The following is a 16,945-nucleotide window of genomic DNA, read 5'->3' on the forward strand; positions in this document are numbered from 1 at the left end:
AAATTTTAAGGATGGCTACATGTTCTTGTTAGATTTATATGATGCTTGATGATATTAAATGGATATCATCCTCACTCAGTACCCGCTATTCAGCTCTGATAATTACAACACTTGGAACCATGGAGAAAAGACTCCCTCTAGTGCTGCTATTCATTGGGAAGACAAATTCTTATGTTTCTTCACAAACCTGTTATGGAAGGAAAGAAGGAATAAGGGAGGGAAGGAAAGAAGAAAAGAAGAAAGGAAGGAAACAAGCATTTATTAAGCATTTACTATGTACCAGGCACTCTAAGAGTTACCTAATAAAACAATTTCTTTTTACTATTTTAAATACCCTTTAAGGCAAAAAGAAAATTTAAAGTAATATTGAAAGTGCCAACATCAAAATGCCTATTTTGGGTAAAATGTTAATCACTCTTATGTAGATGAAATGCTAGATATTTATTGTTTCAGGTATATATCTTATCTATCCAATTAATAAACTTCTTAAGAGCAGGGATTATGTATGTATTCTTGCGTCTAGTAGGTGCTCAACAAATACTTTTTTCGGTACTATGAAGTGGAAAGGAGAAAGTGCTTGTAAAAAATATTTAAAACATATTTAAGGCACAATCTTTACAAAAGAGAAAATGCTTATTGCACCCATTTCCACATCTTAGTATTTATCAGTCATTAAGAATTTATTAAATATCTACTGTGTGCTGTACACTTGCTGAGCACTGGGGATATACAGACAAAATTGAAAAGTTCCTACCTCCAGTGAGTTCACATTCCATCATCAGAGAGAGATAATGTATATGAATGTAGAAAATGAGATTTTAAGAAGTGTAAATGAGAAGTGAACAGGCATTGAGGACAACCAGTGCAGAAGTATGGAGATGAGAAATGTTTTGTCTTGTATGAAGAAAAATTAGAAGGCTGTTTTGAATTGTAAAGTATGTGAAGGGTAACTAAATATAATAATTCTAGAAAGGTAGAAAGGGTCCATGTTGTGGAGGACTTTAAATGCCAAACAAATGAGATTTTAATTGATTTTAGAGATAACTGGTAAACACTGGGTTTCGTTGTGTAGGGAGTGACATGGTCAGACCTGTGCTTTAAAATGAAAATCACTTTTAAGGCAGGGAGACCAATTAGACTCTTGCTTGATGTTCTTTCTGAGTTTTTGACAGAAAGAAAGCATCCTGTGGTGTATTGGACCTCTTGAGTCTGATTACATCATCTCAAAATGGACTTGCTTCACTTTATTTCTTTTACTGAATTAGAAATATCTGATTCACTAGAATTTCAAATTGGATTCGCCTGTTTTCAAGATGGAAAATTAATAGGCCTATGTGTTTGGAATCATTATTCACAAAAGATTGGCAGCGTTGGTAGCTGAGGAGGTTTTTTTCATCTCCAGCAATGAGAGGCAGAAAAGCAGAAAGGTTAGAAATAGAGAATTGGGCTCAGGGTCAAGAAGATTTGGATTCAAGTCCTGCTTCTGACACATACTGACTGTGTGACCTTGGGCAAATGACTTCTCATTTCCTGAGGCAAACATGAAACTGTAAGTTACAGAGAAGGTCTTGATCTACATGGATGATAACAGTTCCTCGCTGGGTGTTCCCTACACTGATGAAACCACAGCCCCAGCCAAAAGCAAACAACCAAAAAAAACCCACACCAAAAATCCAAACCAGAGCAGTGCCTAAAGGGTGTTTCCTTTGTCTTGGAGTTTGAAGCCCTGGGTCTTAAGCCCAGCTCTTCCGTTTTACTCTCTGTATGACCTTGGGCATGACATTTCTCCTGAGCCTCTGTTTCTTCAATAGTAGTATGAGATAATATTTGCACTCCTTATGGTATAAGTTGGTTGTGAGCAAAACCCTAGTAAATTATAAAGAGATACATAAATATAAGCTCCTGTTATTATATCACTACTGTAATTCCCAGGACAGTTTGAGTCTCTGCTATGTGTTAAGTTGAAGGAGTGATTTCATTGGCTTTTAAAGCATTTTACAACCTGTCCCCTTCTCCCTTTCCAGCCTTTCACACTTTATTTCACCACTCCCATCTCCTCACTTCTCACCTTTTCTCTGATTGTCCCCCCATGCCTGGAATACTCTCCCCTTCCCCTCTGCCTCCTGGCTTCCATCATGGCTCAGTTCAGATCCCACCTTCTGCAGGGGCCCTTTTCTTACTCTCCTTCCCCACACTGCTACTGCGTTTTCATTGAAATTACCTTCCTTTTACACTACATATATCATCTCGTATGTATACTTTTGTTTTTGCATATTAGAATGTGAATTTCCCCATTAGAATGTGAGCTCCTTGAATGCAGGATGTATGTCTTTATTTTTTACCCCCAGTTCTAAGCACAGTGCCTGACACATAGGAAATACTTAATAAATGCTTATTGAATGACTTTAGACAGTAAAAGATTATCAGCCTGGAATAATTTAGTAATACTATTAAAACCAAATAATATTTTGTACTGATAGGGTAACTTTTTTCTCACAAAGTGCTTCTATCTGCCTTTATGCCTGTCATGAGATGTGGGGAGATTGATTTATTGATTCATTAGGTTTTCAAAAGATTGCTCCATTTTACAACCTTACATTTTTTTCGTTTTTCTGTTTTTCAAGGTACTCCAGTCCAAAATGATTTACAGGAATTTTATGCATTAATTGAGTTTGTGAATCCAGGAATACTAGGCTCTCTAACATCATATAGAAAAATATATGAAGAGCCCATTCTTGCATCCCGAGAACCTTCTGCTACTCAGGTATAATGTTTTTTAATAAATGGTTGTTTTTATAGAATGGAAGGAGATGGCCTAGATGTATTGTAAGGCTAATATTCTAGTTCAGAAGAAAATCAGTATAACTCCTTTTTAATAAAAAGCACATCTTCAACAGTACTTATATATCTATAGCCTTGTGGTTGGGGGTGGGGTTGAGGAGAAAAGCGGGAACATCGGGGGCGGAGCCAAGATGGCGGAGTAGAAAGACGCACATACACACAGCTCTGAACCCACAACCCATAGAATGGCTACAGGGAAGTAACTCACGGCGAATTCCGCACCCAGAGGCCACGGAACATTGGAGCGAGGGAGATTTCTGTTCCAGAGAGACCTGCAAACCTCTCGCGGGGGGGTCCTTCGCGCTGCGGACTGGGCGCCGGGACTGGGAGCTGAGTGCAGCCCTGCCGCGGCCGCGGCACCGAGAGGAAAAGATCCGAGCAGGCTTCACAGACAGGATCTCCAGCGGCCACGCGGGTCCCTCCACCCACAGAGGGATCTGCAAACCTCTCGCAAAAGGTCCGTCGCGCTGCAGACACAAAGCCCAGCCCAGACCTGCTGCGGCCACGGCTGCGGCACCGAGAGAAACAGATCCGATCAGGCTTCAGGGACGGGATCTCCAGCGGCCGCACAAGTCCCTCCACCCACAGGTGACAGGGGTGGGTGAGAGAGTCTCTTTGGTGGGTCGAGAGGGGAGTGGGGTGCCCCCATAATTCAGGCCCCCCCCCCCCCCCCGGGAGGTAGAAGCTGAGAGGTGGCTGCAGACAGGGGCTCCCCAAGCGGGCGGGAGCCTGAATCCATTGCGGAAGGTCTGTGAATAAACCCCCTGAGGGAACTGAGCCTGAGAGGTGGCTCTGCCCCGACCTCAGCACCAGAACATAATCTCATACTGAATAGCAGCCCTGCCCCCGCCAAAAGCCCTGAGGCTGGAAGCAGCATTTGAATCTCAGACCACAAACACGGGCTGTGAGGATCAGGAGGTGAGGTGGGTGTGAGGAAAATATTCAGAGGTCAAGTCACTGGCTGGGAAAATGCCCAGAAAAGGGAAAAGAAATAAGACTATAGAAGGTTACTTTCTTGGCGAACAGGCATTTCCTCCCTTCCTTTCTGATGAGGAAGAACAATGCTTACCATCAGGCAAAGACACAGAAATCAAGGCTTCTGTGTCCCAGCCCACCCAATGGGCTCAGGCCATGGAAGAGCTCAAAAAGAATTTTGAAAATCAAGTTAGAGAGGTGGAGGAAAAGCTGGGAAGAGAAATGAGAGACATGAAGTCAAAGCATGAACAGCAGATCAGCTCCCTGCTAAGGGAGACCCAAAAAAATGTTGAAGAAATTAACACCTTGAAAACTAGCCTAACTCAATTGGCAAAAGAGGTTCAAAAAGCCAATGAGGAGAAGAATGCTTTCAAAAGCAGAATTAGCCAAATGGAAAAGGAGATTCAAAAGCTCACTGAAGAAAATAGTTCTTTCAAAATTAGAATGGCACAGATGGAGGCTAATGACTTTATGCAAAACCAAGAAATCACAGAACAAAGAGAGAAGAATGGAAAAATGGAAGATAATGTGAAATATCTCATTGGAAAAACAACAGACCTGGAAAATAGATCCAGGAGAGACAATTTAAAAATTATGGGACTACCTGAAAGCCATGATCAAAAGAAGAGCCTAGACATCATCTTTCATGAAATTATCAAGGAAAACTGCCCTGAGATTCTAGAACCAGAGGGCAAAATAAATATTCAAGGAATCCACAGAACACCGCCTGAAAGACATCCAAAAAGAGAAACTCCTAGGAACATTGTGGCCAAATTCCAGAGTTCCCAGGTCAAGGAGAAAATACTGCAGGCAGCTAGAAAGAAACAATTCAAGTATTGTGGAAATACAATCAGGATAACACAAGATCTAGCAGCCTCTACATTAAGGGATCGAAGGGCATGGAACAGTATATTCCAGAAGTCAAAGGAACTAGGACTAAAACCAAGAATCACCTACCCAGCAAAACTGACTATAATACTTCAGGGGAAAAAATGGTCTTTCAATGAAATAGAGGATTTTCAAGTATTCTTGATGAAAAGACCAGAGCTGAAAAGAAAATTTGACTTTCAAACACAAGAATGAAGAGAACCATGAAAAGGTGAACAGCAAAGTGAAGTCATAAGGGACTTACTAAAGCTGAACTATTTACATTCCTACATGGAAAGACAATATTTGTAACTCTTGAAACATTTCAGTATCTGGGTACTGGGTGGGATTACACATGCACACACGCTCACATACATAGAGACAGAGTGCACAGAGTGAATTGAATAGGATGGGATCATATCTTTAAAACAAAATGAAATCAAGCAGTGAGAGAGAAATATATTGGGAAGAGAAAGGGAGAAATTGAATGGGGCAAATTATCTCTCATAAAAGAGGCAATCAAAAGACTCATTGGTGGAGGGATAAAGAGGGGAGGTGAGAGAAAAACATGAAGTCTACTCTCATCACATTCCACTAAAGAAAAGAATAAAGTGCACACTCATTTTGGTAGGAAAACCTATCTCACAATACAGGAAAGTGGGGGATAAGGGGACAAGCAGGGTGGGGGGGATGATAGAAGGGAGGGCATGGGGAGGAGAGTGCAATTCGAGGTCGACACTCATGGGGAGGGATAGGATCAAAGGAGAATAGAAGTAATGGGGGACAGGATAGGATGGAGGGAAATATAGTTAGTCCTATACAACACAACTATTATGGAGGTCATTTGCAAAACTACACAGATATGGCCTATATTGAATTGCTTGCCTTCCAAGGGGAGGGGGTGGAGAGGGAGGGAGGAAGAGAAGTTGGAACTCAAAGTGTTAGGATCAACTGTCGAGTAATGTTCTTGCCACTAGGAAATGGGAAAGACAGGTAAAGGGGTATAGAAGGCTATCTGCCCCTACAGGACAGGGGAGAAGATGGAGACAAGGGCAGAGAGGGATGATAGAAGAGAGAGCAGATTGGTCATAGGGGCAATTAGAATGCTTGGTGTTTGGGGGGGGAGGGGATAAAAGGGGAGAAAATTTGTAACCCAAAATTTTGTGAAAATGAATGTTAAAAGTTAAATAAATAAATTTAATAATAAAAAAAAAAAAAAAAGAAAAGAAAAGAAAAGCGGGAACATCCATGAAGTTTCCTGGATATAATTAAATTTGTCTTTAAAAAGTTTAGTATTCAGAGGCTAACTTCTCTTAATTTTGTTGAACTTTTATGAATTCAGGGGCTTATGATAGAATATCTAGTCTATCCTTTTTTTTCCCTTCTTGCTAGAGAGCACTTTTTATGATTTAAAATTAAGGATTAAAAATGGATTTTCTAGCCTCCTATATAAGATTAGATTTTTAAACATGTAACATATTAGAATATTATGATTATGGACATTTTGTTTGGACGGTATGTTTTAATTTTGAAAACTGAATATCTTATAATGACTCCAAAAGTGCTGTTAGTCAGCTCCATGTATGTCTACTTGCAGTCTTGGATCTTCTATTAGTTCTCTGTGGGTGATACTGACAATCTATATTCTATTACAGTCTATCACACTAAGGCCTATTTCTTGAATACTTTGGTTTGTGGATTATAGATTTATAATGGTCCCCAGACAATGCTAACAGCTAATCCAACAATGAATCATAAAACTATGGCTTTACATAATTTAATGATTAAACTAAACATTTAAAGAGATCTATGTCATTACTTTCCCTCTTCCTCTTTCTCTCTCTCTCTTTCTTCCTACCCCCCTCTCTCCCCCTCCCCCAGTCTCTCTCCTCCAGTCTCCCTCCCCCTGCCATTTTTATTGCATTTTCCTATAATAATAAAACAACCAAATGAAGGCTACTTGTAAGCAGTATTCACAGGAAAATTTTGTATGTTACAGACTTTTTTCTGAACACTTTGTTTTAGGAAAATTTCAATTCTGCCCTTTTTTTTATCAATAGGAAGAAAAAGAATTGGGAGAGAGAAGAGCAGCTGAACTCACTCGCCTTACTGGACTTTTTATTCTTAGGAGAACACAAGAGGTGATAAATAAATACCTTCCACCTAAAATAGAGAGTGTCGTCTTCTGCCGACCAGGAATACTACAAATTGAACTTTATCGAAAGCTGTTGGATTCCCAGGCTGTCAGGTTTTGCTTGCAGGGGGTACTAGAAAATAGTCCTCATCTGATTTGTATAGGAGCACTTAAAAAACTCTGCAACCACCCCTGCCTTCTCTTCAACTCTCTAAAGGTATGTTGCATAGGAACTGAAAACTTGGCATGCTCCTTAGAGACAAAAAGAGGTCCTGAGGGCATGAACCTGATGAATTTAGGAAGCCTGCATATTATGTGGTCCATCCTAGGGGTTGGGTCTGTGACCAGTCCATGGGAATCAAGTCTCAGACCTCCCTGTTAGGAGTCAATTGCACTTTGAGAAAGTGAAATGAATTTTCCATTTTGATTTTGTTACTAGTCCTTCCACCGATGAAGCATACAACTCATCATCTTAGAGAGTTGCCTAAGGTTCTGAGAGGTTAAATTACCCATCTTCAAAGGACTCCTGATTGTCAGAGTTAGGGTTTGAACCCAGATCTTCTTGATTCTGAGACGAGGACTTACGTAACACACCATGTTGCCTTTCAATGCATTTTAATAACTTTAAGGCCAAGAAAGGTAAAACTATTGGAGATGAATACTTAATTTTTTATTTAAATGGCATGATCTTAATATACAAATGTAAAGTGACTACATTTTTCTATAATATTATGAATTACAAACATTTTTTTCACTATATAAGTTTCACAGAAATTCTGCAGGTTTATGCTACAGTGGTGTATGTTTACTCAGTTTATTTTACATCTTTAGAATAGTCAACTTTTATAACTTTTCAGCAGGCACAGATGATAATTTATAAAGTAACCTCTTTAGCAACAGACTTTGTACACAGTAATAAAAATTAAGCTAATTGGGCTCAATGCCCAGGAAAAGTAGAAGCCAAAAGATACTCTATAAAAGGAAGACTATCAGATGGTTTAAAATGTACTGACTTAGAATAACTTTGTGCTTTGCTTTGAAGGACTCTCCATAGGAGGGAGCTTCTACATCATTATAATATGAATAACTTTGATATAGAAATAGCAGTGAGACTTTACTGTCTCCTAAACAAAGCTAAGAACTGCTTTGTCCAAATAGTCTTCCATTTTTATAGGAAGTCAGTTGAGGAGCCATTCAGTTTGACAGATTAAATGTGCTGTTGGGCAGCTAGGTGGAGCAGTGGATAGAGTCAGGATTACCTGTGTTCAATTCCTGCCTCAGACACTTACTAGCTATGGGACCTTGGGCAAGTCACTTAGCCCTGTTCGGCTCAGTTTCCTCATCTGTAAAGTGAACTAACGAAGGAAATGGCAAATCACCCCAATATCTCTGCCAAGAAAACCCCACATGGGGTGACTAAACAACAACTGAGGGCCCTCTCCTGGGCCAGTGCATATAAAGATTATGAAATAGTTCCTACCCTTGGTGTTTGGGATTTGAAATATTTAGTAAGGAAAGTCATTAACATGACCATATCATTGGAACGTTGTAATTAATATAAATATTGTGTGAATGATATATTTTAATTTTGAAAAAAATTAGTTTTATTTATTGAACAAACTATAATAACTCAGAAAGAACCGTTAATCTGAGTCTTGTTGCAGGCTTGATCTAAGATCTAAGCTTCTCAGTGCATTTGTCAGATGTCATAATATAGATGGTAAGTGCTCAGGGCAGCCAGGAAGAGGGGTGATCATTGTGATCACTCTGGAAAGACTTGCTAGAAGAAGCAGGAGTTAAGAAGATAGTGTTTGAGTAGGAGCAAAAGAAGAGTGAGAGCTTCCCATCCTGAACAGAGATGGGTAAAGGGAACCAGTGACCTGGAAGTGTTAGGCCTCTTGGTCTCACTAATGATAAGTCATACTTATGAAGTGCTTTAGATTCTAGAAGGTGCTTTGTTCACAGCTCTGAAAGGTGGTATTGTTGTCTCCATTGTGCAGATGAGGAAAACAGGGTTGAAATGACTTTCCCCGGGGCCCAGAGCTAGAAGGTATCAGAGCTAGGATCTGAAGCCAAAGTAGTGTCAGCTTATTGGCAGCAGGTAGTATAGTGGAGTCAGCACGGCCTCAGTTCCAATTTTACCTTTCTGATCCATATAAATCCTGCCTATCTGTCTGGCCCGGGGCAAGTCATTCAACTTCTCTTGGCCTCAGTTTGCTCATCTGTAAAATGAGGATAATAGCATCTCCCTTACAGGGTTGTTTTGACGATCAAATGAAATAATGCATATAGAGTGCTTTGCACACCTTAGATTAGCCGTTACTACTTTCATGTGAGGCAAAGTAGTCCACTCTTTCCAGAAGTTTCAGGGATATTTATAACCTTTTTGTTCTAAAATTGGCTTATCTACTGGGTACAAAGAAAATCCAATATGGTTGAAAGTAGTAACACTTTCTGTATGCTTATTGAGATAATTCTGATCTTTGTAGGAGAAAAAAATTGTAATGAGTGTGATTTACCATATATTGATAAGGCAGTGAAGTTTGCTTCCTCAGAAGAGATGTGCCTAGAAGGCAGGAGCTAAAAACAGTGGCAAAAGAAGGGAGAGAGCATTGGAATGCTTGGATTGTGAAGGATAAATTAGTAGAAGCACATGTTCCACATGCACTTCTTCTGTCTCAACTCTCCCCTCATTTTTATTCAGCTGTATTCTTGACTTAATCCTGACTAATTCAACCAAATTCTTGACTAAATAAATAAGATGTGTGTTATTTTCTCCAAAACATGTCCCATTATGCCCTATCATCAAAGGTAGATTGCTTTTTAAAAAATTGACCAAAGTTTATTTTGATATTTAGTTAATACAACTTAGTGGAAAGTGCATTAGACTTGGAATTGTTAACTCTAAATAGGTTCCTGGTTTCTACCACTTACTCACTAGTTGTGTAGTCATGGGCCGATCTTTTAGCCTCACAGTGCCTTAGTTTTATGATATGTAATGTGAGATTTTTGAAAATAGGAACTATTTAACTTGTTAAAAATATTATTAATATATTTTGTTTCTATATTACCTTCCTTTCCAAATAAATGCTTCCCACTTTTTTTACCCAACAAACTATTCCTTGTCACAAAGATTAAAAAAAAGCACTTTAGCAAAACTAACCAATATATCTTTGAGCCTGACAGTGTGTGCAAATATCCACACCCATAGCTCCCACCTTTGCAAATGAGGGAGACAGAGAGAGAGGGATATTTTCTCATCTCTTCTCCAAGGCCAGACTTGATCATCATATTATTAATACAGTATGCAGTTTTGCTTTTTTATGTTGTTGTCATTAAGTATTTTTCCTCATTTCACCTTTTTATTCTCAGCATCTAGAACACATGGATGCTTAATAAATGTTGGTTGAATGGAATTATAAGATGAGGACCAAATTATCTCTGATCTCTCAACACTTTTTTTCTTTCCATGTTGAATTAAATCATGTGAACCTAATCATTATTAAAAATTATTTTAAGTAGGAAAAAGAATGTAACTCATCTTCTGATGAATATGAAGAATTTAACTTTTCTGAAGACTTGATAGATACATATCCTTTGGATTACAACCCAACCACATTTTCTGAGACAGATTCGGGAAAACTACAGGTCTTGACAAAGCTGTTAGCAGTTATTCGTGAACTCAGTCCTTCTCAAAAGTAAGATGAATTTTGTAAGCTTCCTTTCAATGCTTATGGAATTTAGTTTTCCCTAATGTGATTTTTTATTTTTAAAATATGATAGAATAGCTACTCAGTTTTGAGTAGTGATTCCTCTTAGTAACTTCCTCTGGTATAAAATCATGAACAGGAGTCTGAGTTTTGAATTAGGGTCAGTGCAGTGTAAAGACATCTTTGGGTCTAGCACAATCAATTGGATGTAGTAGACAAAGAATATTTGTTGCATCGAATTTCAGCATATAACCATAAATATAACTATAAATACCAACTAATTGGTGTAGCCATATATACCACATAGCCATAAATACCAATTAATTAGTCATAAATATATGTGTGATAACATGAAATCATTGATTTATCAGCTATTGTGGGTATTATCATAGGGTCCATTACTCATTTTCTCTCAAATTTGCTGAATCATTTGCCATTTCTGAATTTGCAGTTTCCTTTTCTATAACATAAAAATGAATAATATGGTGTTTGTAAAAACGAAGTTTGAATGTTAAGACAAAAAGAATTTGCCACTCCAGCCCTGGGGTCTTTGCTGTATTAATTTATGATTACCTCAGTCCTCTATTATGCCTAAGCTCCAGCCATGCTTCCCTTCACGCTCATTGCTGCAGATATTCTCCAGTTCTGGACCCATAATCAAATCATGTATGTCACTGTTCCTGGAAAATGTGGTCTGCCCTACTTAATTCTCTACTTACTGCCTCCATAATGCTCTTTTTTGTAGTTGCCCTTTTAAAATATATTTTTATTTTGAATTGAACATTTGGCTAATATACAAATGATTGCATTAGCTACAACTGTTGAAAATTACTATTTCAGCTGAATGAGCATGTATTTATTAATTCCTGCTCTGTGCAAGTTACTCAGCTAAGTGCTGAGGTTTCAAAGAAAAAAGCAAAATTTTTTGTGCTCCTTGAGGAATTTATGTTCTACTGGAGGTACTTTGTAAGTGTTCATGATATGCTAATGAGTTAAATACTTCTTAGTCTTCTCTCTGCTATTATACAAGCATATGCTGACTATAAAAATGTCATTTCAATGATACATTTTGTGAATCTCATTGAGATTAAATTTTTCTATTTGTAGAAGCACCAAACTCATTGTTACTTGTTCTGTAAATAGCCACTGACATGGTAGTAAGCATCACAGTATAATTAAAGAAGTCAAGATGTAAGCGGCCTTTCTCTCTGTTTGACAGGGTGGTGCTGGTATCTAATTATACACAAACCCTAAATATTTTGCAAGAGGTCTGCAAGCGTCGTGGATATAATTGTTCAAGACTGGATGGCCAAACCCCAGTTGCACAGAGGCAGCAAATTGTTGATGGCTTCAATAACAAACACTCGTTGGATTTTGTCTTCTTATTAAGTTCAAAGGCTGGTGGTGTGGGCCTGAACCTTATTGGAGGTTCTCATTTAATTCTGTATGATATTGATTGGAATCCAGCTACTGATATCCAGGTAGGAAAGAATTGTATAAACGATTCAAATACTTTTGGGCCCTACTTTTTAGTATATGCTTTTGGATTAGGGACATAGAACTTGTATTCTGAAATGGTTCTAGGAATGAGTATGGACAAGCATAGTACCATTAGTGCCTTCTCTAGATATGAAAAAATGTCTGCTTGTAGTCTGGGCTAACAGCAGATGTCTGAGGAGTTTAACTGCTGGTTAGGCCAATTCTGAGCCACCCCTTACCCCTGATGATTTCCCAAAGAAATCCACTCCTCTTAGGGGGTTGTTTGGCATTACTTGGACTGGGAGTAGACCTGTCACAGCAGCTGTGGATCCCCAGTGGTGCAGATAGGGTGGGTGCTTCCATACTATATAGAACCAACATAGGGCTAACAGCACACCATAGAGGACATTCAGTATGACATTAATATCTGATTTCTTTGTAAAGAGAAACCAAAATGTGACACTGGCATACTTGGGAAGATGCTCAATCATCATGAGGCAGCTAGGTGGTATAGTGGGTAGAATGCTGAGCTTGGAGTCAGGAAGATCTGAGTTCCTGGCCTCAGACACTCTGTGACCCTAGATAAGTCACTTAACCTTTGTGATATATAAAAAGTTGGAGAGATATAGATTCTGGGTAATTTATCATTTCATTACTCATGCTAAAATAATAAAAGGGGTCAGTGACACTCTCAAATGCCAACAACTCCCTCATGGAACTCACTCAGCACTGATATGCCCTTGGAAGAATGGATGTCCCCAAGGGTAGCAATTGACTCTGATTGGTTAACAAATAATGAGAAGAATGAATATTATAATGAGAGGTGGACCTGTTTTAATGACTGCCACTCAGTCTTGGACAGGGAGATTTACCTATATCCATAACATCCCATCTAAGGTAATTAGATAAAAAGATGTATCCCTTCTGCCCAGACCTGCCAGAGTGGGACACAATGGGCTGAAATTCACCTTAGATTAAATTCTTTATAAGGTTCTCTAGTTGGATGGGGTCTCCCACCCAGGATCAAAAGGCATGTATCCCAGGGACTTGGGTAATCCCATCCATCAACAATGCCCTTCAGAGATTGAACAACTGATAGTTTTCTGAAAAAAACCTGTTCTAATTCAATAATTGGTTATTAATATAAGAAAGAAATAATCATTTCTGTCATCTCTCTAGATCTGTTTCTTTAACTGTAAAATGGGGGTGATAATAATAGCATCTATCACACAGATTTGTTAGAATCAGATGAGGTAATATTTGTAAAGTGTTTATCCCCAGTGCCTGGCACATAGTAGGTGCTACATAAATGCTTATTCCTTTCTCTTTTACCTCCCACTTTCTTTTCTCCTCCCCCTTTTCCTTCACTTCCCAGTCATTGGTTTTGATGTCAGCAAATATAATTTAAGATTCCTAGATTAACATACCATTCTGTAGGTTACATTAATTTTTGATACTGTTTTTGATAGGCAATGGCTAGAGTGTGGCGAGATGGTCAGAAACATCCTGTGCATATCTACAGACTCCTCACAACAGGTACTAATTTAATCCTAATTCTTACTCCTATGACTGTTTTGATTTGGTCCCTCAGGGTGTCTAAAATATCTCAGTTTTGGATAATAAAAATAACTTATGTATGTTTCTTTTGTAATATTTTTTAATGTCAAAAATCCTTTTAAACTAGCATGTACTTTGTTTTTTAAAAGTATCAGGATTTGAGGTAATTATAATGAATATTTCCCATTCAGGCACAATTGAAGAAAAGATTTATCAGAGACAGATAAGTAAGCAAGGTCTTTCTGGGGCGGTTGTAGACCTGACCAAGACATCTGAACATATCCAGTTTTCAGTGGAAGAACTTAAAAATTTGTTCACCTTTCATGAAGATTCAGATTGTGTTACTCATGATCTACTAGATTGTGAGTGCATGGGAAGGAAAGACCATCAAGGTTAGTTTTATTTCTGTAACCAAGGTAAAGTTAATTCATCTATTTTTCAGTGGTAGAGTAAGAAACCTAACTCTTCTAGGTATTGTCTTGTTGGGTTTTCTCATTTTACAGGATACTGCCAGAAGATGGGGGTGAGAAAAATGTAATTCTTTGAACCTCAGTTTAATTACCTAAATTAATTTAATTTTGTCTTTGAATCGATTATGGAAACATTAACCAAATGGCTTAGGAAAGCTTTCCTGCAGTGAGGACCCAGCTCAGATTATGTATCATAAGCTTGAAGTGGAACTGGTCAGAATGGTTTTGTGATTTCCTTGAGTTCCACTCAGCAACATGTGAGTAGGAGCAAAGGCAGGAAATGGTAGAAGTAATCCAAGGTAAAATCTTTGATAGGATAAATGTGCAAGAAATCAAGAGAAGGAGACAGTGTAGAGCTGAACTGATTCACTAAGTGGTCAGGATAGGGAAGAGAAGAGAGTGTAGCCAATGCAGGGGTGATGGCTGGGGAAAGAACTGAAGGGCAGTTCCATCCTCCAGTATTTTGCCTTTGTTGCTGTTCAGTCATTTCAGTTCTGCCTGACTCTGTGACTCTTTGGCGAAGATACTGGAGTGACTTGCCTTTTTTTTTTAATCATTTCACACCTGGAGTATTACAGTAGCTTTCTGGTTAGTGTGGCTGCCTCAAGTCTCTTCCCACTCCAGTCCATCCTCTGCTCAGCTGTCAAATAGATTTTCCAGTGCAGGTCTGACCATTTTACCTCTCTTCAATAAGCAATGGTGGTTTCCTACTGCCTCCAAGATCAAATATAAATTCCTCTCTCTGGCTTATAAAGCCCTTCATAACCTGTCCCCTTCCTACTTTTCAAGTCTTTTTTATACCTGACCTCCATGTGTTCTGTAATCCAGTGATAATGGGCTTACTGTTTCTCTAAGATACCCACCTCCCGACTGGGCATTTTCACTCACTGTCTCCTATGCCTGGAGTTCTTTCCCTTCTCATCTCCTCCTTCTGGCTTTCCTGGCTCCTTTCAGGTCTCATTTTAAAATCGCACCTTCTGTAAGAAGCCTTTACCCGTCCTTCTCAATCGTAGTATGTTCCTGCTGGCGTTTCCTGCTGGTGTTTCCCCCAGTTCATCTTCTGTACGACTTTTTTGTACATATTTGTTTGTTTGTTGTCTCTCCCATTAGACTGTGAGCTTCTTCAGAGCAAGGACTGTTTTTTGCCTTTCTTTATATCCTCATTGTTTAGCATAATAAATACTTATTGACTGATAAAAAGGAATGTTATAAGTGTTAAGGAATATTATTATATGGGAAAAAGGAGGAAGGAGTCAGTTTCATAGAAACCCAAGAATACATGTATGAACTGATAGTGAGGTAAGCAGAACCAGGAGAGCAATTTATACAGTAACAACACAATTGTGAAAACAAACAACTTTGAATGATTTGGGAACTCTGGTCAGTGCAGTGACCAGCCACAATTCCAGGGGACTCATGATGAAACATGTTGCTTACTTCCTGATAGAGAGGTGATAGCCTCAGAGTATATAGATCAAATCATTTTTTGGATGTGACCAATGTGGAAATTGGTTTTGTTTGATTATATGTGTTAGTAGCAGAGGTTTTGTTTTTCTTGCTCTTTCATTGGAGAGGTTGGGGAAGGTGGAAAATAGAATAAGATTTAATTAGAAAACAGAAAATTAATATAAACTCTGATTTTTTTTATTCATTTCAGCTGAATTTTTGGAAGATGCCCTTACATACAGAAATTGTCAGCTTGTCCCAAATCACCATAAGCCTGACTCCAAAAAACCTCTTTCCATGTCACAGTTGAAACAATGGAAACACTTCTCTGGGAAACATCAGAATATTAATGATCCCTTTCTTGAAAGAATCAAAGAAAATGTTTCATTCATTTTTCAAAATGTAACCAATCAAGACCCTCTAACATAGTTATTTACATTAAGAACAAAGAGTATGTACAACTATCTTGTGTAATTCTGTAAGACTAAACTGTTTTTTATTATAATAGAAAAATGAGAAGATTTAAATAGAATTGATGCATATTTCTATACAGTTGTCACAGTCATAATTTATTAAAATGTTATTAGTTTATCATATATTTTTATTAAATGAATGTTCTAAGCTTTTAAACCTAACGACTTAAAGGCTTTTGGTTTCACATAATTATTGATTCATTTCATATTCAATAAATGTTTTGTCAGATGTCTACTAAGTATTGTGTTGAATACCAAAGTAGAACAGTACATTTATATAGCATTTTACATACATCTGTGAAACAATTTGAGAATATAATAAAATTCAGTGAGATGTAGTTAAGTAGTTAATTATATAGTTAAGCTCCATAGCACAAATTATGTGTTTTAGGCCAAACGAGGACAAAATAAGGGAGAGAGTTCATAAAATGTAAGACTGGAAAAACATACCATAATTCTGTACCCTCAGCTTGTAGAATGATAATTTAAATGTTACTAAATAAATACTACATTTATATGCATGGCATAATTGATTTTGTATTTTTGGAATGCACCATTGAATCTCTTTAATAGTAGGTTGTTTGCTTATGTGTAATTGGAAAAAATGTGACCACCTATATTGACTCATGAAGCTTCTGCCAATATCATATTCACTACCTACTTTTGATTATTTCATCTTCCTGTATAAATTGAGGTATTACTCTTGTACTTCTCCCATTCTGTGACTTATTCAAACTTTCTTCCTTTGAAGCATGCACATGTCATCACTATAAAAAAAACAACCCAACCAACAAAATCATAATGAAACCTACTTCTTCTTACCTCTTCTAGATTCTCTTTTTCTATTTCTTTTTGCTGCCAAATTTAAATTTCCTTTTTTTTTGCTACCATCCTTACAATTTGTCTTCTGTTCACACCAGTTTTCTGATGTAGTACTTTCGAAGGTTATTATTAATAGTCCTGTCAAGTTCAGTGGCCATTTCTGTTCTCCAT

The 16,945-nt window shown here is 37.9% G+C and overlaps 1 protein-coding gene across 4 annotated transcripts in view; it reads left to right on the top strand.

The window, feature by feature from the left end:
• Nucleotides 1-15,993, top strand: part of RAD54B (RAD54 homolog B) — a 120,041-nt gene extending 104,048 nt beyond the window's left edge. For all 4 annotated transcript variants that reach the window (XM_072603509.1, XM_072603510.1, XM_072603507.1 and 1 more), the window contains 7 exons: nt 2,625-2,764; nt 6,744-7,034; nt 10,340-10,515; nt 11,747-12,008; nt 13,476-13,542; nt 13,755-13,955; nt 15,691-15,993. In XM_072603509.1, coding sequence (XP_072459610.1) covers nt 2,625-2,764; nt 6,744-7,034; nt 10,340-10,515; nt 11,747-12,008; nt 13,476-13,542; nt 13,755-13,955; nt 15,691-15,908 — 1,355 coding nt within the window. In that variant the 3' untranslated portion in view covers nt 15,909-15,993. The remainder of the gene's footprint in view (nt 1-2,624; nt 2,765-6,743; nt 7,035-10,339; nt 10,516-11,746; nt 12,009-13,475; nt 13,543-13,754; nt 13,956-15,690) is intronic.
• The last annotated feature ends 952 nt before the right edge of the window (nt 15,994-16,945 follow it).

Source organism: Notamacropus eugenii, chromosome 4 (assembly GCF_028372415.1).
Source record: "Notamacropus eugenii isolate mMacEug1 chromosome 4, mMacEug1.pri_v2, whole genome shotgun sequence".
Lineage (NCBI taxonomy): Eukaryota > Metazoa > Chordata > Mammalia > Diprotodontia > Macropodidae > Notamacropus > Notamacropus eugenii.